General features: G+C 42.4%; 1 protein-coding gene across 7 annotated transcripts in view; it reads left to right on the forward strand.

The window, feature by feature from the left end:
* iqsec1b (IQ motif and Sec7 domain ArfGEF 1b) overlaps positions 1-24,369 on the forward strand; it is a 176,391-nt gene that overhangs the window by 123,334 nt on the left and 28,688 nt on the right. Inside the window, exon 1 of one of the 7 annotated variants that reach the window (XM_076750803.1) lies at positions 7,890-8,130. The exons of 5 other annotated variants lie outside the window; for them this stretch is intronic. In XM_076750803.1, the coding sequence (XP_076606918.1) occupies positions 8,093-8,130 (38 nt within the window). In that variant the 5' untranslated portion in view covers positions 7,890-8,092. Of the gene's footprint in view, positions 1-7,889; positions 8,131-10,280; positions 10,452-24,369 lie in introns of those variants that run through there. One more of the 7 variants, XM_076750777.1, reaches the window with a different exon arrangement.

Genomic DNA, 24,369 nt, shown 5'->3' on the forward strand with positions numbered 1-24,369 from the left:
AGATAAAGTATTTGATACCACAGGAGAGATGAGGCCTATTAGAAATTCATAGCAGATTATCCTCACAACTGAAATGATAATGGAAATCAGGGACATAATGGCTGTCGTTGACGTTTTTCACCAGCTTCTGTGATATATTTTGTTTTATTTTAACACGACTTTACCCTTTTCACTCTCTCTTTTTCTTCTGGCTTGAAAACAACAATTCCTCAAAGAGCTGCTAACAATCACATTGTTTTGTTTCTTCTTTATGCCAGCAGCTTTCATCTGATCCCCTCTATCAAGTCACAACGACAAGAGATGCTCGCTAGAAATGAGCTCTCATACTGTATCAATATGAGTTCCCTTTGAAGGAAGACTTTCTCCATCAAAACATTTCTTTGCCCCTTTTCAGTGGTTTTGTAGCTTTGCAGTTTCTCACACTTTTTTCACTGCTTGACAAGAAAGTTATCATAAATGTCAGAGTCTTTCATGGTATTTTTTACCCAAGATAACACATTTGAAAGATGTTTTGCAATGACTAATGCCTTGGAAGTCGAGACGTATTCTTCACGAAGTGGTCAAAAGCTATCTGGTGTTGTGTTTTCTGTGGCGTGTCATGTCATAAGATTGGCTAATATCTGACTGTAGGAGCTTATCATTTTGTCAAAGCCGATGGGAAGCCATGTTGAATGTTTTCAGTGGATCTGGTAGACTGTTCAGTGATGCTCAGCTTTATCTGTGCTGAAGTCTGACATATGCTGTGTGAAATGTGTTGTAAGTAAACACCAGCTGTCACGGTTGGTTACGCTTGGTTCTGTATGTTTGTTAAGCCATTTCAGAGAACGCAGATAGGCTGAACAGAAAACTGGCAGGTGAGTGGAAGGAAATTCTTATTAATTATAACTTGGGTCTCGTATTTACAGTTTGGTTAAAATTCGGTACGACAAAACAAAAGCTGAAGTCTGGAAACACGGTGGTCCCAGGTTTGTGATACCTTTACATACTGGCCACAGAGAAAACTAACTTTGGAAAACAAATCCTTTTTGGGGAAAGATATTTCCAGAATCTTCCAAAGCTGCTAAGTATGTGGGTGAGTACTCCATCCACTGCACAGAGAAGGTGAGGCAGGCATTCTTGTCCACACTGGTGTTACTTGACTTATTTTATATATTGTCAAACAAAATAACACATTTATATGTAACTTGTCATGTACAACTTAGCAAAGAGATGTCATGTCCAGCTGCCTGTTTAGAAAATAGTCAAAACTTGTGAAATGAAGATTATTTTCCAGCTTGCAGCAGATGGAATATTTTATCCTCCATGGGACAGTGATGATTCTGGAAATACCTTCAGATTTGCAGATTCATTTCCCAAATCCCCAAGATGACGTCTTCAAATGACATGTTTTGTCTGACCAACAATCCAAATCTTTCCCACATATATTTAATAAACTGTCACATCACACCTATAAAACGAGCAAATCATCACATTAAGATGCTGAAATGAGCCCATGTTTGGCCATTTTGCCTGAAAAATGACTTAAACTGTTAATAAATTATCAATATAGCTGCTGATTAATTACCTGTCGATTTACTGATCGATTAAACGACTGATCGTTTCAGCCTTATAGCTTTCAGTGTTGATAAACCACCTCCTGGGTTTTTCCAAGCTCGTTATCTCCCAGAAAAATGATGCTCAGTGCCTTTCATGTACCATCATTTCATTCGAGTCACAGAGCTAAGTGAGGCTAGTAACACGGCAATATTGGTAGTATAAAGTCTGATGTGGTGAAAACTACAAGCAGCCAAATGATCAGACAGCTGTTCAACAAACCAACAGTGTGGACAGATTGTTAAACCATTTTATTTGGATGTAAAACAGAAAGGGAGCACAACAGAGATGTTGTAAGACTCCCTCATTGAACAGGAAAACTACACTAACTATGGCAAACACAGCTGGTCAAAGTTGAACCAGGAAGTCAGTCAGTTTGTTTCCTCCTCCACGTACGATAACTCTGGTATTTGTTTTAAGCCTGTCTGAGTGACTGCTCGTGTTGCTCGCCCCTGCAGAGAATGTTATTATTACTTATAGGAAAGATAGCAGAACTCGGTAATAAGACCCAGGTTGTAATAAACTGGATTTATCCTTCAAGTGAGGTATCATGTCTGGCCCATGAGGTGACACTCAGCAGCCCGACAGCAGGATGTGGCCAACATTTCTCTGCACAAGACGGTAAACACTCATTAAATCCAGCTCTGCCTGTGCACACAAACATCTGCCGTCTGTTGCCGTGGTGAGTCAGTGGACCTTATCCAGAACCTACTGTAATCATCCACCACTGCATCTCTCAAAGTAGGCGCCATGGCATGCCAGCTCTTTGTACACCATGCTTCACTGCTCGCCATGCCAGCCATCCCTGATAGGGGCTGAGCTCTGAATCAAGCACAGAGCCTGCTGTTAGCACACATATGAGAGAGCATATGCTTAAATGTTCTGACTAAAGCCCTGGTGTAGCAGAGACGGAGCGCCCGTCTTCTCTCCGCCGAGGCTGATATCACAGACTTTAGGAAGGCAGGGTTTCACCTCAGATTGTGGCTGCTGTAGAGCTGCTGCCTGAATCTGTGCCGCGCACATGGAGGTGTTCTTCTGAGGAAGCGATGTTTTATTTCTCAGTGTCAGAGTGATTACATCAACCTGCTGTGTGTGGAGCGTCTCCTGATGCTGAAACACACCTTCTTCTGAGATTTGGGTAGCCACTATCAGCTATCTTTCTTCCTTTCTGTTTCATGCTTTGCATGGAAAAACCTTGATTCAATTAGTGGATCCAGGAGGCCACTCAACGCAAGCGGTTTCATGAGATGTGTTGGATCAACGCTGTTTTTAGAACAGTGGTTACACATTACATCTGGATACCTTAGTGTTGTGACAGGCTGTCAGGAGATGCAGTTGAAAGCTGCTCTTGCTCTCTCACTCCGACGCTTTCTCTTAGTGGCGTTGAAGGCGATGGTACTGACGTGGTGTCAGAAGTAGTGCCAACACAACACCAAGCCTCTGGGCTGGGAGCTGCTCTAATGAGCTCCCCTGAGTGGTTAGCAGGCTGATGGAGACGGCCCGTCCTCTCTCCTCCCCCTCACTCAGCTTGCCCGGTTCTAATTGGTGGGAGAAGAAAGAGAGACTTCAGAATTACAGGAGACAATGCATTGGTCAAACCAGAGGAAAAAAAAAAAATCTATTTCCGCCTCATCTGAATGCAAGCCTCTTCACCCCAATTATAATTTCTTGCATAGGCCTGAGGATTACATCAGCCAATATGTCCTAAGCCCGAGGAGAAGGACATGTGTGAAGTGAGAGGTGTCAGGTGTTCTTTCTGGAAGATGTAAGAGTCAGATGTGCCAAATATCTGCTGGTTTTTCACCTAATTTTGATCATAATGTTGGCTCTGAATATCAGAGGGCTCTTCATGCTCCTCAGCTCCAAAGAGCCTGAAGCCTGGAATAATGATGCCCTCTACTGGTCAGATATCATGATCGCCAGAGAAAACACACCTCCAATTCTCTATTCTCTGCATAGTTTTTCTTCTTTCTTTCAATATTGTGTGTGTGCATGTGTGTGTGTGTGTGTGTGTGGCTACTCACATACAAAGCATGTGACAGGCATGTTTTAAGACATAATACTCTGCTTTGAATAACAGTTTAGATCTGAAATGTTTTGCGAATAAGTGAATAAGTTAGTTTAATAAAGATAAGATGTCTCTCACTCCACTGGAAGGAGCATTCTCATGTGTTTTGCACCAAAACACATGTATTTGAAAGTATATAGAAGTACATATATGTTACAACTGTAGTTTTTCCTTTGGTTTTGTATTACAGGAAGATGTCTTGTTACAGCTTGGTACAGTATACAGCAGTGTCTTCTGATCCCATGTGAGATGCACTAACTGTTTGGCATGACAGTGAATTAAATACCAGCTAACTAATTATGCTTATATACTACATGACTGTTTTGCATGTGTGGTAATGTGATTAAACACTAATTAATTTAATAATATGCACCAAGAAAACACTGCAGTATGAAATTAGAGATTGACTCAAGGCCTCAACATCAGCGAGTGAAGCAGCATCCACCTTAAGGCCCTTATCATGCCAGTAGATCTTGTGCTTTACTGGTGCATAAATACACTCATGTTCCCAAACAAGATTACAGTCAATAAAAGGACCGCAAACTAAATAGCAGTTGTTATCCTGGAGCTTTTAGGGCCCAGAGGAGTTGTCCACTTTGTCTGATTGTTAGTCTGGCCTTGATCAGTTCAAGCATTCAATCTATTACATCTACCGCCTCTCAAGGCTGCAGCTCTGTTATGTAATTCTAATATTTGCTCATGTAATTATAAATCCTTCTGTGCCATGTAGTTGTGTTCCTCATATCCAAACCAGTTATTATATTACCTCAGATTTTCAGATCTCTTATTTCTAAGTCTATAAGTTGTTCTTTTAGTTTCTAAAATGAAATAAAAAAAAAATGTTTTCGTTTTTTTTTCTTTTCTTTTCTTTTTTTTTTTAAATCAATGTTGTTCTTGACATAGTTTGTCCAGGTCAGTCTTACACAAAAAACTTCAAATATAGGTGGGTGCTTTTTTATTTACATACATTTAGCAAATAACATTATAATGGGCAGGTTTTTGTGCCAATAAGTTGAATATAACATAAATATTTAGTTTTGAAATATTTAGAAATGAGGCCTGAAGGGTTAGGGCCTGACAATTATATTTACGTTCACTGATGAAGAACTACAGAAGAACTAAGAGATATATCTGCAATTATAACTCCAACTACTTATAGGAAAAATGAAATAGAACAATAATAAATAATACAAGACACATTACTTTTTGCTGCCTTAGAGTATATAGCTTTGATTGATGCTTAAAGGCATCTTTATGTTCAAAAGCATGCAGATGAGAGTGAGGAGATTTTATAGTTGTGAATCATGTCCAGAGCTTCCTCTCAGGCTGCATACAGCCACAGCAGACTCCACCAGGGCGGCCTGAGTATAGCCTGACAGGCCCAACCCAGGGTTAAAAAAAATCAACAAATCAAACTGGAGTGAGGGGGACATATGACCCCCACCCACAGTGGAAATTATGCCCTTGTAGTAATGCATTGCTTTTGACACACTGCGCTTTATTAAATTGCTTCTTTACTGGACTTAACTTTTGAATTGTCCCGACTCGGTATTCTTCTTGTTCTAAAACACACTCCAGGTTTCAGTCACTCACCATTTTTCTCAGACCTACACCAACAGACTCTGAAAAGAGACTCTTTCCTCAGCTGAGTGCACACAGCTCTAATCTCTTTCCCTCTAAAATCAAAGTTGCTTTACAACTGTAACAACACAAAAGGAGCTTCTTTCTCACACAGTGACTTATTAACCACAGTCTGATCTATTGATTAGGTGTTTGAAGTGTCGTGTGAGTGTGTCGTTTATCTGAGGCTTACATGAATCCGCCTCATCTCAGAAAGCTAAAATATCCTCTTATGAAAAGAAAAAGAGGAGTGCAAACATTTTGGAAATGCCTCTCTGGTGAAAAGTCATAACCATCACCTTAAAACCAGATGGAACTTAATGGCATTTTTTATTCCTGCTTTTATGCTTATCCAACCTTTAAAAAGTTTTATTCCATTTTTGTTTAATTCAAGGGCCAAAAGTTTCTCATAACTTTCCTCTGGCACTCCGGTCAGGCTTTGTTTGTGTCTGCACAGTGTTAACACCCCACACACTGTTTCATCTGCTTCATGTTGCAATGTGTGAAACAGTGCTGCTGATCCCTGTGATGTCACAAGCTGTCCTGCTTTCAGAGGCTTATGGAGAAAAGGTAACAAGCTGCTTTATCCTCATTAGCATCATTACATTATGACGTGCCTTCATCTTTCTCTGTCTTTGGCCCTCACTCACTCCACCTTATTTTTCTGCCTTTCCCTGCCCCTGGCTTAGCAGTGGAAGCTGGACAACCTGCAGTGTATTGAATTTACAAGAGATATTCAGGTGAGAAGAGACAAGGTGACGGATAAGTGGTAGAGGGTATGGCAGAGCTGTATCCTGGAAGTACTGTGGCCACAGAGAGCACCATTCAGATGCTCTTGAGCAAGGTGCTTCACCCCCAGTGAATCCAGTGAGGCCGGCAGTGGCTGCAGGGCTCAAACCGACTGTTGCTGAAAGCCTTCCCCTGATAAATACATGTTTAAAACAGATAGCAAAGAGCTGTTGTCCTCATCAGGCAGCTGTTCCATTCCATCACACTTTCCTGTTTTTGACAACTGTGACCTTCATATCAGTTATCATCAGATGTTTGTCACTTTGCACCTGGATATTAGTCCCTCTTTAAAATGCAGAGTTGTTTTAGATAGTGAACTGGTAGGATCACCATTTTTAGGAAGGTTACAGGACTCTGTTGACTACAATTATGGATTAATTCACAATTCTGATCAAATGCAAATAAATGTAAATGTAAAGCCCTTCAATTTTACATGTAAAAGTCCAATTACCAGTTTTATGAGCGCCTCTACTCATACCACTTCATTTTACAGTTGAATTTTATCTAGTGGGACTCTAGTCGGGGAGCTGTGTCAAGTGACCTCTGAGAAAATACTCACATTGACTCATTACTCAAGTCATTTGGACTGAGGCTTACAGACTGCACAGTTCTATGACATGCAAGGCAAAACGCCCATTACACCCCCGTGCACCCATTGTTTTTCATGTAAAGCCACAAACTGTCTGCGTCTGTTTCCCCATCATCACATGTTATAATGTGTAATCTTATGCTACTGTCCTATTTCTTTGCATCATGCAAGTCAACATTCTGGCTATCTCAACAACTTCTTCTTTCTGTGTGCCATGTAGAGCGTGCTACAGGTGTCAGATGAGGCAACGCTCTGCGACACGACAGATGTGTGTTGCATAACAGAAAGCCTTTACACACAGGAGGTATAGACCGATGAAAAATGTTAGTCAGGCAGGAAAAGTCTAACAAAAGATGCTGTCAAGTGGCATTATGGAAGATGTAGGATCCAGTGTTTTTGAATATTTACGGGGGACTAAGATTCGACAGATCTTGACCTCTGCCTCTTCAATTTTGACTGTCTGTTTTATAGAATCTGTCTCTTGCAAGTCCCCCCAAATAGTTGGAAGAGTAATATTAAATCACTGAAATACCTCCCTGGAACACAATACTGGAAGCTGTCAACACTCTCAAATTGAATGACTGGTCCTTCAGAATAGGGACAAACACCAGAAAACGAATAAACCTTAAGCTTTGTGAATGCTGTTAAAACTTGTTTGACAGTGGATGATTTTTTTCTCAGAGCAAATGTCATCCACTGATGTAGACGATGAGATGTGGCTGAATCACGCTAACCCTAAGCCCTAACCCTAACCCAGTGGACCTCTGTCAAACTATTGTTTCCACAATCAAAAATGAATGTTTAAACTCAGGTCAACAAACTGCCACTGTTTGTGTCTTTTAGAGTTGAGATTAACATTAGAATGGTTGTTGTTGTTAGTGGCACTTTTTAATTTTCAAACTAAAGAAAACATTTAAAAACAAAACAGAATTTTGCTGGTTTACAGTAATGCTATTGGATCAAATCTGCCTTAATTCAAGGTGTGTTCGCATGTTTGCAGGAAGTGAAATCACCTGAATCGACTTGTAGTTATTTTTGTGCCCACTGTAGAGAGTAAGACTTTCACCACTGATATAAACAGCTTGCTAAGATGGATCGTTTTCACGGCACGGGGACTGGCAAGAAAGGCTTTAAACCTCAGCAATGTTTTTAAAGCCACAGCTGAACTTGAGCTAAACGGGGACGCCACCTGTCAGAAGGAGCCATTAGTGGGAAATCCCATTACCAGTAATCCTATAGGCCCAGCGGTAAGAACACAGCAACTAGTCTCCACTCTCTCCCTTTGTCTCTGTTTGTTCCTCCTGGCACTGCCAACAGCCGTGCTAACACATCAGTCGTCGTGGCGACAGGCCCGTGAGTGCCAAGGTTAGAAGGGGGCACGACCCCTGGCAAACTTCCTCCCAGGTGGATAGAGAGGCTCGCTCAGGATATTAATGCCGCTCCATGCCAGCTGCAGTTTACAGTCGCAACAGTAAGTCTGGTCCTCTGAGGTCCTGTTTTCCTTCATAAAGAATGCCCGCTTTGTTGGTCGGTTGGTCTGCGTGCTTGGTTGGCTTAGCTTCCCTGTATTGTCAGATTCTGGGGGGGGGTTTCTTGAGCTTGTTTTTCAAACAGTTTTGACTGTTTAAACAATGTATAATATCATGACTTGACAATTTTTAGCAAAGAGGAAGCTGAGACCTTCCTATCAATGCTGTGCTGCTGTGTTGTTGTAGCAGGGTTGGCTATGTAGGCTTCAAAATCAATATAACCTCAACAATGCTTGGTGCTGGTGTGTCTGTAGTCCAGAGTATCAAAACCTGTCAAGTACCAGAAGATGTCTGATGAGGAGCAGTTGTGCTGTGAAATGTCATATTCCTGTTGTTAAACGTTAACAATGAATGCCTGGTCAGATTTGTAATCATGTGACAAATAGATTCTCGTTTGGTTGCAGTTATGTGAGGCACAGCTGTGATTTGAGCTAAATGCTAACATCAACATGCTACCATGCTTACAATGACAGTGCTTTAGTGGGTATAGCATAATATTTACCATGTTGGACAAATTTACACTTTGATCCGATGATGGTGTTGGATGAAAAGTCACCGAAATTGCAACAATTCATCTTGAGGAGAACGGGAATGTGCAAACCAGCATTTCATGGTAATCCATCCAGTTGTTTTCAAGACATTTCACTAAAATCTAGACATGTCAGCCTCATGGTGCCACAAAAGGGAAAGTCAGGAAATCACCAAAGGCAGAGGGCTCTGTCCTCTGGGGATGATGAATGTCTGTTTAAAACTTTCTGGCAGTTGTTGAGATATTTCACAGTCATCGTTTCTGCTTCTCATAATGAAGCATTACCTGAAGTACCATTCTTCTATTTTGTGCCAAAACGCAGCTATCATCTTGAAATTTCTGGTTTAAAAAAAAAAAAAGAGAGAGAGCAAGGGTTTTATTGGAGCTAAATGTACCACATTTGTCAGTATTTCAACAAAGGGGCCTTTAGAAGAAAGAAATGCAGAAAATAAACCTTTAGTCAAAACCATGATTGGTTTTTGTCCCATTGTCTGTTCTTTCAAAGGCTACCACTGTCAAGACAAGTTTGCAGCCGGTCAGCAGCTCAAATATGCCTTTCAAAGTTCACTAAATTTGAACTGCATGCAAAACATCAAGCAAATTCACTGATAACGGTGACCGAATTGACTTTGTGTACGTTTGACTGAGCAATTTCAAAACAAAAAAACGCTGTATGACGGTTGTATGATGGCTGATGCAGAGGTTAGGCCAGGTGGTTGGGCCGACAAAGAATCTGACTGAAGTAACAGTCCACATTTTCAAACCATAATGATGATCTTTCCCTGCGTTTATATCAAGAGTTTTAGATGCCACGCACAGAAGAGGCAGATCAGAATATGAGTTACTTCAGATGAAACGAACAGAATACCTATTTTGTTATTAATACTGAACAAGTACTGAACAAACTTAGAAAAGGCCTGAAACTCCTGATTTGAATCAGAATAGTATTATATGTGATTTAGACAAAGTTAGACATCATAACTTCAACAGCTGCTTGTATTAAGAAGATAATTAACATAAACATGTTTATTTGCTAAATTTGGCAGTCATATCAAAAATGACAGTCACCACCATTTGTGCTTAAATCTTCAGTCTCAGAAACTCAGTAGCATCACTCTTCTGAAGAAGAAGAAGACAAGTAGAAAGTAAACCTTTTCTCAGAAGCCTGGTTGATTTTTGTGCTGGTGCTTGTGTGTCACCCTCCTAATTTACCCTCCTTTTTATTTTCCACTTCACTGCCAAAAACGTCTGTGCATTTTCCCTGCAATCAAACTCAGAGCAGTTCATCTCATTAATTACCACACCTACACCAGGGGAGGAAGAAGCCAGGCTGTGAAATGACTGAATTAAAAACCTGTGCGCTCCTGGGTTTCAGTGATGGCGCTGTGTCTCTTGCTGTAAAGGACTCGGTGCAGAAACAAACCTTGACCTTGCAGCACTGACAGCAGAGGCAAGGACTCGCTGGGCTGCATCAGGCTGGACACACAACTCCGCCGAGAGGAAGGGGAGGTGGAGAGAGAGAGTGAGGAGGGGAGGGGCCGAGAGAGTCGTGTGGAGAGGGGGGGGGGGGGGGGGGGGGGGGAGGCTCAGAGCACAGGAGGCAAAGAGGGAGAGGGTGGAGAGGGCCCGAGCCGTCTCTCTCTGAAGCCGGAGGTGAATGTGTAAGGATGGTCCCTCGCTTTCATCCTGCCAGTGTCGACTGTGTCCTGGGCTGTTCGCTGCCTCTCTCTGCCGGTAGGGCTGCTGCTTTCACTTCTCGTGTTTCTGTGCTTTAAGTCTTATTTTCTAATGTCATCTACCTACAGTTTTGGCACGTGGGTGTGTGAGTGTGTGTGTGTGTGTGTGCTGTGTGAGGTGAGAGTAGAAGAGGAGAGTGCTGTGGGCTGCATCTACTCTGTTTACACCCGCCGCCCAGGCAGGTGTCTGGCAGAGATGACTGCAGCAGCTGCACTGGCATGTCCCCCATCACCCCCCCCCCACCCACTCCGTCTTCCCATCTCTCTCCTGTAGTCTGATGTCATGGCAGCTGATGTTTTTGCTGGAGGACACCCACAGCCCCCTGCAAACCAACGCTGAGGGGATGTTCAACTTCTCAGACAGTGCCTGGACTGTTGTTGTTGTTGTCCTTTCCGTCTCTCTGCTGGCTCCCCGCCTGCCCCATCCGTCCCTCCCTGTCTCTCGCTGCTTCCCCCAAGCAGCTTTGCAGAATGGGGGGGGTTTAATTGTTGTTGTTTCTTTTTGTTGTATTTTTTGCTGTAACCTGGGTCCTTGTGCTCTTTTGCTGAGCACTAGACAGCCATGTGATGAATCCCTATTGATTCTTTAAACAGATCCAGGAATAGTTCATTACATCAGGCTGCTCTCTGCTGACCTAGACAAAACTCCACTTACAAAGTGGACGAGCTCCTGTGCCATACTTCCCATTACCGCAAATGAGACGAAGGGTCACTTGCAGTCCCTCCTCCACCATACAACATTTCTCTTCATCATGCATATCTTAATACAGTTTAATAGGTTTTAGCAAAGCACACATTAATTCATCAATCATGAGTTGGGGGCTCTGGCCCGTGGTGCAGGATTATGTGTGACTTGTGTGATCTTGGTGGATATAATTCCATCTCTGAGGCCAGATCTGTTTTTTCGGTTCTTGGTTTATATCCTCAGGGGCAGGATTTTCAGGTTGGGTAGATTATGCAGTATTAAGCTGCTTGGTATCAGATAATTCTACAATGATGAAATCCTCTGTGGTTATGAATTAAAATGGGCTGAGCTCTGCTGTTGTTGTTTTATGCTCACAAGAACTGACGTGTAGTTTACCAAATGTACCTTTTTGATGATTTTCCATTCTGTATATCATGGCTGTCAGGAAAGAGGAAATTTTTTTTTCTTGTGCAACATTTACCAAAACAAATCCTGCCTGCTTTGAATCTGCAACTCGGCCATCCTCAGCAAAACAAAACTGATGATGCAAAAGTGTGCAGAGAGGATAACACATTCAAATCTCTGCTGGAGGAGCTTTTTCCACCATTGAAGAGCACTGAAGCATTTAGGCTGTTTTAATGCAAAATACATCAGCATGTGTTAAATAAATCATGGGCCCATCAGAGGAGTTTTCACGAGCAGCATTCAGAGCAGGCGCGAGGGAGCCAGGAAGCTGTGACAAGCATATGATGAGTCATCTCGCGCTCCGTTTCAAAGGCGTCAGGTAAAGCTCAGCCAGCCGGACAGAGGCGCACTGCTGGCCCATCATACATTATCAAACCAAGGAGACTCCACCTCCAGGACCGTGATTCTGATTGGAGATGGCTGAGGCTGAACGCGATCCAAATCTAAGACCCTGACTCATCGATACGACTGCATGACATTTGTTTTCATCGCGCTGTCATTGTGTTTGGACAGGTGAATTTTATGTGGCTCAGAGAATGAACAAGCAGGCTGTTAGAATGATGTCTTATTTCACATATGCTCAGCGTAGGCGGATAATCCAGCTCTCGGACTTGTTGGAGAGAACTCACTGAATATGAGCATAGGTACATACTTCATTTTGCCATGCTAAACTCTGTAAGCATGAGGAATGGCTGCTGTCAGATGTATACATGTACCCTAAAGACTTTGCATTCTGCATTTGTTGTCTATTCCTGGACTGATCACATTGCCATTTCAAACAAGGTGACACTGTCCTCACCTGAAAATCAGCACCATCCTTTGTTCCTTGAGATGCTTAAAACAAACAACTTCTCTGTGGCCATGTGACCAACTGCCACACTGTTTAATGGTAAAGTACAGTGAGGTTGTTTGCGCCCAGACACACCAAACAGTAGTACCCCATTTGTACTGTTTTTTTATTGATCAAATAAACTGCACTAAACAAACCGGATGTGAAGGTTAGTATTTGGATGGTATAAGACAGTCCAGTGCGCGCACGCACAGTCTTCTGCCTCTCTCTGCCCAGTCATATGATGTACGGCTCAGCCAATGTGCAATGCGGATTACACGCTGTTTATGCATGCCCAGTATTGGCCCACTGGGTCTCTGGGATTGGTGTCAACAGGTTGCCATAAGGCCTGGTAACATGTGGCAGGGAAAAGCTGCAGGGGATTATTGTGCTGGTGCTCGCCCTGTCTCTTCCGATTATTATCACAGTTACTGTCAGCAGATATAACAGCCATTCTGGAGATGCTGTACATTGTGAACGCTGGTGTGCGGTATTGTTTTAGTTTCACTGCTATGACAAGGCTGCAGTTACAAGTGCACTACAAGTCTGCAGCATGAGAACAAAACGTTATTACAAGCTCTGCCTGTAGTGAACATTACGCTAGAAGATTGAGCTACTAGTTTCCCTTGGGATGAAATTTATACTGTAATTTTGGGACAACTTAACAGAGAAATGACTTGAAACTCACCTATTACACAGTTTGAAAGTGTAATTTGGGTCTGTAGAGAAAAAAAATATATACAGTGGCTCCTGCTCTTAGCTAACAGCAGCTCTCACCATAGCATGCCCGGTTGAGGCTAACTGTGCTGCTGAATGATGATGAAAAAAATCATTCTCTCATCCAGGTGTGTTTCATATGTATGTGAACACAGTGCATCAAATCATAGATAATTCTGTTTTTGTAACTGTGATTGGCATCTTTAAATGGGATTCATTCAAATAAATGCACAGTTGTCCAACCTTATGCGTTTGAGCTGGTTCACTTGTGCACACCATAACAAGTGTTACACAGCAAAAGCCAACCACTGGATCAACAGATACTTGAGTAGAGGTGGCCTAAAGGGGGATTAAGGCACTGACTCAATTGTGATATTCACAGGGCTCCATTGCTCCATTCCCCTCATTTCCTGTCATGCCTCCGCTGTTGACCATAAAAAAAGAAATAGTTGGATTCTATTTTCTCACTGTTAAACAGTGAAATATCACCTGTGCTTTCTGTGGGTCTCTCTAACAACACAGTATGAAGTATGTATCGTATCAGAGGTGTGGAGCATATGGTATTAGAATCAAGTTGGAGTTGTGTGTTTTTCCAAAGGCCTGAATTTGTAGCCAGGAGGTCCATGGTGATCGTGGCTATGGCCGCTGGCTTTTCCATGTGTTCCCACTGAAGGAAAACACTTCTAGAGGTTGTTAATATGATCAGCTTCCGAGCACTGGAATGTGAAGAAAGATGATGGAGCGCAGGGTGAACCTCTGGACTCCAGAGTGGTTCATTAGAGCTGTATGAATTTCATGATGAGCAATGAACTGCATCTTTCCAGACTCATCCCTGTCATTTCTCAAATGGATGAGTTGGATCTGACTTTCACGGCAGACTGCAGTCACACTGGTAAATAATTCCTGGAATGTTTTACACTGCACACTTAATGGGTGGGTTTAACACCAGACCTCACAACTACAGATAAGAGCACTACATGAGCTTGAAATGAGAAATACTGTTGCTGTGTCATTCTCACCCACCTGATACCTGTGCAGTTTGAAAAACAGTACTTGCAAAGTGATGCCTTTATTATTTAAATTGTTACTGGCATTAAATTCCTGGGAGTGGGGATTTATTAAAAGTAAGGGTACAACACTACAGTTATAACATGGATTTCCTCTTGAAGATTATGTAGTTATGATATGATTGTCATCTTTCAGATTAAAATGTTTAAAGCAATTTAATGTTGTGATTACTACAGTACTGTGTAGACCAGAGCTTCTCAAACTGTGGGATGGAGGACACTTGCAGCAGGGACGTACAGTATGTGAGGCAAAGATACGCAAAAGCAGAGCACACAGCTCATGGAGGCAGTTCAGGTACTTTAGAAAGTACTTTAAAACCTCCAGCCAAATTTGTTCGGGTCCACAGTGACCCCAAAGCTTGTCACATCCACATTCACCAACATTGAATTCAACTTCAAATTGTGCTACAATTTCAAGAACTACTTTTTTGAGTTCCTCAGTTTTTTGAATTCCATTAAAATATGCATGAGAAATTGAAATGGCTGCAGTCCAGTAACATTTCATTCTGGTAATAACCTCTCTTTATGGGAACAGCATTGTGTAACCTCAGGGAAGGGAAGGGAGACAAAGTAGGGAGGAGTGGACTTACCTGAAAATGACGTTAACGCAACAGGCCCTATCCGGCTCTCCGGTTGGCAGATAATCAAACAGCACATTCATGTCCTCAGGACACAGAAACTCCTGTAACTCCTCTGGAGGAAAACATGACTGTCTTGGGGGAATTCTCACTGTTGGAATGAGACAATATTACAAAAATTAAAGGGATGCTCCTCTACATACTACTTTTACTCTACATGTGTTTTGGGAGGAGTGACTCGCCTCATAATGAAGGTTAATTAGTAAATGTAATGTGATTCATTCTCAGTTAGACAGTTAGACAAGTGGTAGGATTAGGCTTCTCAACAGCATTTGGCTGGAGAAAAGTATATTATTCAAGTTATTTAATTGGCTTCAAATGAGGCTCAATGTACCCACAGTTTCCCTTGACTGTCCCTCAATATGAAATACTCCAGCATCTGTCCAGTGTGGGTCTGCAATAGATGCTACTAGCCGCATTAGCTGCAGAACCTGCTAACGCCAAATTCAACAGACTAACCAGCAAAATAAACAGTAAAGCAACATAAAAATGTCAAAAGTTACAGCTTCTAAATTTTAAGTCAGTATCAATCCATCCTGAAGTCAATCCTGCTTTTTATTGGCCCTCAAAGCAGTAAAATCATTAGCGCACACATACAGCCTGAGAGCTTTCCAGGTGTTGCTGTAGGAACATTTCTATCAAGTTAATCTACTGGGTCTTCACTTCCCCGAGCGGTGGGAGTAGATGAGGATGTTTGTGTTGGTTCTTGTCACCAACAACACAGGAACTGGTGTGTGCTGCTCGTAATGTTACCTTCCACATCTTCATGTCACCGGAGTCAGCATCATAGTGAGGTAGATAGCAGTTATAGTAGTTACAGTTCTATGGTGTAGCCCTTACCTGCATGTTATCACAGCCACAGTACCACAATGTACCACAATGTACATTATTTTTAACACTGTAAAACATTTGTCATGATAATGACAATTTTGTAGTAGAATGCAATACAATATGTAATGCAATATTGTGTAGTATCGCAGCAGGGACATATGAGGCTCACCTTGCTAAAACATTGTTGACAAATGGTTAAAATGGAAGCTCTCAAAAGTAGTTTCTGGGAAATAATGCTTTGAATGGAGTACAGAAATGCTCCTTGCTGTCCTCTTTGATATACTGTTCACATTCTCAGCCTTAAAACAATTACCAATCCTTTCTCTTCACAGCATCCTTTTTTTTTCTCGCTGGGGCAAATAACTTCTGCTGAGTGTCCAAATCATATTTCACTGGAATGGAAAGTTGCTGAGATTTTAGTGTTCTTCCCAGACATAAATGAAACTGATCCTTCCAACCATGCTGAGGCTGTATATTGGAGGTCCTTCAGGGTTACTTCCCACACTGACACACATGGATGGAGCAGGATAATATTGCTGAATTTGAAGATGAGGCACTTACTGTACATATTCTGTCATCCATTTAATAATCATGAGAGTCATTTTCAGGCAATTGAAACAGAAGTATTTAGCTTCCCTTTCTTCAGGCACACCTTTGACACGCTGTTGCATGAGATACTTCTTCCTCTGTACCATTTAGTTTGTATCACAACGGCATGACTTGCATGTTTGAACACCACCCTGCTTGTCTGCGCCAATTCATCGTGTTCTGGAGGTTTAATGAAGGCATTTTGTTAAAGGGCACAAACTTTCTTGACAGGAGTGCAACAAGATGACACAAGTTGTCTTCACAGTGGACTGTGGAGTGGGAGGGCCATTCTGTCTCGAGATATGGAGGAAGTACTAGTTCAAAAGGTTAGCAGAGGTCACATCTGAAGAGGAAGTGTTCAAGGGAAGGGAAATAGATCTCTTGGGGCAGGAAGAGTCATCCAGAGGTCTCTTCATCACAAGGTCTAAGCACTAAGGATATATTAAGACAAGCATTTTCAGTGGCCCCTGCTTTGCCAAGTCTTAGAACAGATCAGACAGATTCCTCTTAAATCTTCCTGTTCAGCATGTGCTGTCTTGAATGTTTTAGAAGAACTAACATTGTGTCTCAGCTGCCCTAACTGGCAGTGTATTTGTTGGTATGCGTGACGTATACTTTGGACCTGTTTGTGTTGCCCATAAAAGCGAATATTGGCAGCTCTGCCAGATGGGATGCACAATTAGTTTAATTACAAATGCTACATGGACCTACAGGACAGAATACACTTGACAGCATTGACTTGAACTGCAAATGCAGTGTCTAGTGGCTTAGCAACAATTTGAAGTTGCCAAGCACGATTTAAGGCGCCCCTCTTAAAGCCTGCATCAGCAAATTAATGTGAAGTAAATTATACAGATTGACTCAAACATATGGTAGAGAATACCATTTGAAGCATTATGATTTCTAGTCAGTGAAGCAATGATTGGGAGCCATATGATCAGGCTACAGCTATTTCATGGCTAATGTGAATAAACAACTGCATTTTTACACATCCAGCATGCACGAGGCAGCATTACCATTCATGTGAATTCATCTTTCTGGCCACCTGGGGAATCTAAGTCCAGTATTCACTCTCTGTTTGGTGTCCACCAACTCCTGAGAAAACTAACCATCTCTTTAGCTGCTTGACATGTGACTGTCTCCACTAGCCAGTCGTTAAGTTCATCTGCTAGCCTTTTTGTGTTGTGCAAGTAGCGTAGTGCTTTTATTTGAGCTTTTTTCGCTTAACGTAGCTGTCTGGAACATAGCTGGAAATGATGCTGATGAAAGTAGTGGAAATGAGCCATACAGTAAATGTGCTGTAACACCAGCCAAAAAGATTTAAAAAAAAAAAAAAAAAAAAAAAAGTGTGTAAAAAGCTCCCTAGCTGAGGGGAACTGCAGCCAGGTGAGCAAAACCTTTCCCATTGCACATACTGTTGACCTTTGACAGATTGATATTAAAAAGAGGAAATAAGCTATTTTTATTAGTGGAGCTAGAGCAAGTAATGTAAGGTGGTAGGACAAATCATGTTGGTAAATGTTGTGCTTTTGTGGCTCAATCTATTGGTTATTGATGTTTAAGTGTTTCTAATTAGATTTTAAAATGGAAAGATTTATTCAGCCCCTCAGACAATTCACATCGCTCATGTGGCCATTGCTCACTGATTCATGAACACTGGGCTTATTCACTATCTAAGTATATCTCAGTGGGAGTGTCCCACAGTCAACTACTTCCCTATTTCTTTCAGCTTACCCAGGGTGTCAGTTGACAGGATGAGAGGGGACGTGTAGGTGTCGTGGGCTGCACTTTTCAACTGGTTACGTGATCGCATGTTTTGCAGAAATTAAAATTGAGAAGAATTTGGTGTCAGATGAATGACAGTCAAACTGATGTGATGACTGGAAGAGATAATTACAGGAAAAAACACACAGCATTGAGTTTCAGATTTAGGAAGGTGCCGTGGAAGCCAAAAATAATCCCCAATCAGCCAGTGTAATCAAGTGTGTCACACCAGGCTGCCACTCCCTTCCCCTGACAGGCAGGCACACACAGCCGGCACAACACCGTCACACAACCTTTCTTCCATTTCAGCCTCACAGCTCTCCTTGGCAGAGGTGAAAACTCCAGCAGGAGGGCAGGGGGACATGCAGGAAAGAGAAAGGCAGCCTTTATTGCAGATGCCAACATCAACAGCGTCCAGAGCCAGCGAGTAGACAGAGGTGCTGCCTGTCCTTCAATAGCCTCAGTGTGTATTCTACACCACAGAAAAAGGGACGGGACAGGAGCTGGCAGAGGAGAGCCAGGCAGGGTGGTGCCTACTAGCCATACTAACCAGAACTAGATCCATCCTCTGGAAATCCATCAGTGTGAAAGAGAGGATTTCTGCTCTCACTGCCTGTTTGGACATCTTTCTGGAGTTAAAACTTTCCAGCTTCAGTCAGCATACGCTAGGTTGAGACAGGCCGGGAATCAACTCACTTTACTTGAACTTCTGTACAATGAAGGTAGGTTCACGCTCTCATCCTCACTGTAATCTTCCTGTGGGTTGATCTTTTTACAAAACAAAAAAATCACATTTCTGGTGTCTTTCCGTTCAGTGGTTTACTGCAGATGTAGCCACCGTGTCCCATAGAGAAACTGTTTTCTTTAGGTTGTAACACAGAATGACATTTAATTTTGTGTTAGTCACACTTCCATTTCTTTTCATATCCTGTGTCTGACATTTTGGGGACTGTCCTGTTAGGCCTGAACCAGATGGGCTCCGCTCTTTCCCTTGTGGTAGATAATAGATGACCCCCCTTCGTTTTCAGTCCTGTGCCTCACAGCAGATGATGTACAGCTGCTCCTCCTGAGCTCCCCTTTCGTTTTCCTCGCTTGGATAAAATGCCCTTGAAAGCAGCAGGGGCAGCAGACGGATCCATAGCCTGTCATGACCGCTCAGCCAGGATCTCAGAGTGCATAATTTTGCCCTGATGATCCTGCTCAGAGACAGGACAACAGAGGGTACTGCCCATCAGTCACTCTGGCAGCAGCACTGCCCACTCGGTGCCAGTGATGAGCAATGGATGGCGGGGAAGGGATGTAAGAGGGGGAGAGAGGAAAAAGAGGAGGTGGGGAGGACTTGTGTAGTTATGCATTCAGCCTTCCTCCATTTCTCCTTTCTTTCCCCGGTCAGTCCATCAGACGGTTGATATGTTGTCGGTGTGGGCAGGTTGTTTTTACCATCAGAGTGAAATTTAAGAGCTAATTCAGTATCTTTGTGAAATGTTTAATTCAGTGCTGTCTTCTATAAACATTCATTGGTTTCACCAAATGAGTTTTATGAACAGAAATTTCATTTCCCCTCTAGAGGGTGTAAATGTGCAGACTGTAACAGCTACAAGAGAAAGAAAAAAGTTGGAAGAGAGGAATACAGTTTCTGCAGAAGTATGTGGAATATTCAGAGGAAAGAAAACTTGGCAGCCTCAAAGTTCTCCACCTGGAATTAAATCCCATGTAGCCCAAATCATTTGACACACCTGGTGCCAGGAGCAAACGATTCCACAGACAGACAGACAAAGTTAATTGCTGCTCCAGACACCCTGCACCTTGGACCCTCAATAAGAAACACCTACAAACCAGAAATCTAAATTCCTCCAAATGTGTACAAGTTGCAACAATGCCGTGCAACAAACATAACTAGTGTGAGTAACCACCACCTCAGCCTCTCAGCATCCATTCTGTTATTCAGTGGTTGAAGTTGTTTGCCATGCTGTTTCACAAGAGCACAATTTTTTGCTTGAAGCTGAAAAGTCTGGGATGATCACAGCAAGACTGTTTGTGGCAGATGGCATCAAATAATCACAGTGATCCAACCATGAAAATGAAACTTCGACCGCCATTTTTGTTAATGAGGAATGAGACCAAAACCAATGCAACTTTGAAAATGACCACAGAGGTTTCAAAGATTTTATTGGCTTAAAAAGGCAGATGTTGAAACTTGATATACAGCAACTTCTTGAAAGTTCAGTGGAATAAAAGAACAGGAAAGGACGTACAGTGTCAGCCTCAATGTAATATTGCATTTTAATGTCTGAATTCCAAACAAAACCAGGTAAATGATTATCATTATCGTACAGGACCTGGAATCAGAATCAGTCAGTTGGTTTGATTTAAAGATAAATAATAATCATTAATGTCAGTAAAATCCTGACAAAAACTGGCTTCATGCAAGGAACCAGAGAGGAAGTGAAAATTTGTCCCGCTGGTGATGAAGTGGTATTTTCAGTCTTCTATCCTTTAACTTGCCTCATTGTTTTCCATTCTCCTCTGTGTTTTTGTGTTTTGTCTTCTCCTCCTTCACACATAGCCAGTGTCCAGCCATTCTCAGACACAGTCTGAGCACGCTCAGCCGGGCTGCTCCTCCCGGAATAGCAAAATGTTTATGAATACTAATGAAGCGGTAGCTCGTCCACCAGTGCCTCGGGTCTACGTCACTGCGAGGCTCTCATCTGTTTTCAGTGCAAACTAAACATGTCAGGATCTGTTGTGTCCTGTGAGGCAAAGGCACGTCTCAACTGCGCATGATGGGGGTGATGACTTGTTTGTGAATGTAAGCCTCTGCTTCACTCAATGTTATCTAGTATTATGCGATATGCTAAAATCTGATTGTTGGAAGGTTTTTTCTTTCTTTCTTTGGACTGTCTGAGTCGGCTGATGATGCAGTGTCACACTGTGTATCTTTGGAGGACATCTGAAAAATGCTTCCTGTCTTGAGTCATCAGATAACATCAGGGTAGCTCAGATTGTCTACACAGTACTCAGACCTGACTATAACAAACACTGCAGATAGGACCTGACGATACCAACAGTGCTGTGGAGCACAAATCCAGAAAAGCCATCACCATTACCATTTAAAGATTCATGCTGTGGAATGACCCTGCTTTTTGAGTCAGAGACAGAGCTATACCTTATTTTCTCAAACTGAGATTAAATCTGACTGGATTACTGGATAAATCTGCTTCATTGCAATTTGGGCCTTTTTGGTCATTTGACCACCATTCCTATCAGTAATAATGACATTGTACTCACAAAGTAAATTGCTGAGATATGAGAATGAGGACACATCACTAAAAAGTTTTCTCATACTTTTCATCTTTGTGCTATTTGTGAATTCTTTATGACAGTAAAGTAGTCTTAAAAGGCTTAAATTTAACCCCGGTGAACCCTGTGGGTGAACTTTTACCTACTGTTCTTACCGTAGTTGTAGGCACAGTTTTCTTGTGTAATGCGTTCTACCTTGTGGTTTAGATAATCTGGCTAAACTGTTCTGAACTCTTGCTCACTGTCTGGTCCTCTGCCTGCTCACGTTTCTTGCCCCATCAGACTTTGTTGTAGCAAAGTTGTTACTTAAGTGAGTACAGTGATATCATACCTGATAGAAATGATAGACAAAACTATGAAAATAAGACCCAAGTGTAATAACTGAAACTACCCTTTAAACCTACCTCAGCCTCAGTCTGAGGTTGCTCAGTGTTTACGTCTCACTACAACGCCGTGGCTTAATGGTGTCTGTTTGGCACGAGAGTCTATGGGCAGCTCAGGGACAGGATGGAGGAAGAGTTACAGCAGGAGGATTAGCAGAGATAAGCTGTATAACTGCACTGTGGTCGGAGGGGCTACCACAGCAGAGCACAAACACTGGACAGATTCAATGCCATATGGTCATCGACATAACATCAACTGTGTTTTCATCTGCCAGCCCCTGACTCTGCCGCCTGCTGGCTTTATATTGTGTGTGTGTGTGTGTGTGTGTGTGTGTGTGTGTGTGTGTGTGATTGCACTTAATGGGTACCCAAATGTATGGATGCTTGCATGTGGTTGATATTTGTCTTTTAGAGAGTGATGTGTGATGTGTCCTCCATGTATTCCACAATGGCCAGAAGCAACATGCATGTGCATCATGGCAGCCAGTGGTTAGTCGAGTTAATCCTCCCTCTCCCCACTCTCTCTTGTTTCTCTCTCTCTCTCTCTCTCTCTCTCTCTCTCTCTGGTGGAGAGGCTTGAGGCTGAGAGGGCAGGGCCTCTGAAGCCCACACGTGGGTGGGTTCTGAGTCCCAGGGATTACAGGGTTGAAGTTGAGCCAAACAGCTTTACAGGGGACAGCCAGAGACACGGTCAGCCTGCTGGGCCAGGCCTGGGCCACGTTCAGTTTGGGGTGTGGGTGATACAGCAGGAGGCCGGCCAGACTGTGAGGGCAGTCGCTGCCTATATCTTTGTATTCATGTCAAAATGAACTTATTCCCCTGTGTGTGTAAACAGGATATGGTGCTTACACAGGAGATAATTATAGACGTGCTGACATGTTGTTAGTGTGCCCTACGCACTTGTGAAAACATGCTACAGTCCTTGAGTTGGAGTAGGGTAATGGAAAACAGCATTTGTGACTGCACTACATTTTGTTTAAAAAGTATGCCTGTTCGTGTGCATTCAGTTCTGGCTCATAATTAAAGTGAAGTGGATTGTAAAAAGAACCAGGTCAGATATAATCTCATTTTTCAAGCTACAACAAACACTCTAAAACCAACCCTGAAAACATAATTGCTGCCTGAATCATGTTCAGAGACAAAGTTTTATTTATTTGTTTGTTTGTTTTGTTTTTGTTTTGTTTTGTTTCCAGTCCAGGATGGATTTGCATCCTGCATCCCATGTATGGTTAGAGTTAGGCTACTAAAACACTTTTGTTAACATTGTGGTTACACATTAAAAAGACACATTCTGTCTTGTGCAAATTATGTTCAATATCCAACCAAGGAAACATCTTTTCCTAACCTTAACCAAGTGTTATAAAAGCCATAAAACTGTTCATCATGCTTTAGTTACTGAGCAGATATTGTAGGAAAAGCAAATTAAGTAAATTGGCAGCGAAGGTTTTGCAGGTACGTTCAGTAAAAACATTACATTCATAAACATAATTCAGCTGCTATTACATTTCCCTCTAAACACATTTGCTGTAACAGATTAACAGTATATAAACATCATTTGTGGGAGACAGGGTTGCTAACTCAAAGCATGTGTTCACCTGTCATTTTGTATGGAACTCAACTGTCAATCAACCAGGATGTCTTTCAGTCAGCTCAGGTGAAATAGATTATTATGTGAATGTAGAATAATAGGTAAATGATGTTTGGCATCTAGGCTCTGACCTCGTCACTCCACACAACAAGTTTATGAAATGCAGTATGAACATCAGCAGCAGACTTTCTTTCATGAATGGAAAAATAAAATAATAATAAAATAGTGAAAAATAGCACTCAGGAGCACACAGAACCCCATGTGACATCTTCAGTTTGCTTGTCTGGATGACTAAAGCCCAAAGATATCTAATGTACAATCACATGAAACAGAAGAAAGCAGCAAGTCCACACATTCATGAAGTTGAAGTTGTTTAGCATATTTGCTTAATGAATGACTGTTTCAGCACTACAGCACAGATTAAACACTGATTACATCCTGTCATGTGGAGTAAACTATCAGCACAGCTCCATGAGCAGCCTCTGTGTGATTCAGTGCCTTATAGCTGCACTGTGTTGGAAATGTCTCTCCCAGGTGCCTCTGCCTGGTGGATCTCAGTGAACTCCCTGTCTTTCTAATCGGCGCTGCGCTTGTTTTCAACCGTAGCTGTAGCATCTGGGGAGGTGGACATGCAGACACATTTGTCTCCACCTACCCCACTCACACAGACTGGTCAATTTACTAACCAAGCAGAGCAGAAAATGCAGTCTGTCAATGACTTTATTTTCATCCTTGCTGGATGAGAACCAGTCCCATGCAACTTGTGAAATGTATCAGTGCTGTGGGAGTGGCGGGTTGTCTCCCTGCATGTGAGAGATTTTGACATTGTAGATGGTGGTAGAGGACTGTGTAGGAGGAGACTGGGGTCTTCACCGATGGTTATAGTTGGACCGGAACTGTGATGCCCTCTGTCCAGCCTGCTGAGGAGCTGCAACTGATGTAGGGATTATTAGAAGGACGACAGTTCCTGCTGTTTCCACTTTGGAGTCTAGACAGAGTGTGACAGGTGTGTCTGTAACACAAGCCTTTAACAGAGCCGTCCGGTGTTGAGTTGTCTCTCT

The sequence above is a fragment of the Chaetodon auriga genome, chromosome 2 (assembly GCF_051107435.1).
Source record: "Chaetodon auriga isolate fChaAug3 chromosome 2, fChaAug3.hap1, whole genome shotgun sequence".
Classification (NCBI taxonomy): domain Eukaryota; kingdom Metazoa; phylum Chordata; class Actinopteri; order Chaetodontiformes; family Chaetodontidae; genus Chaetodon; species Chaetodon auriga.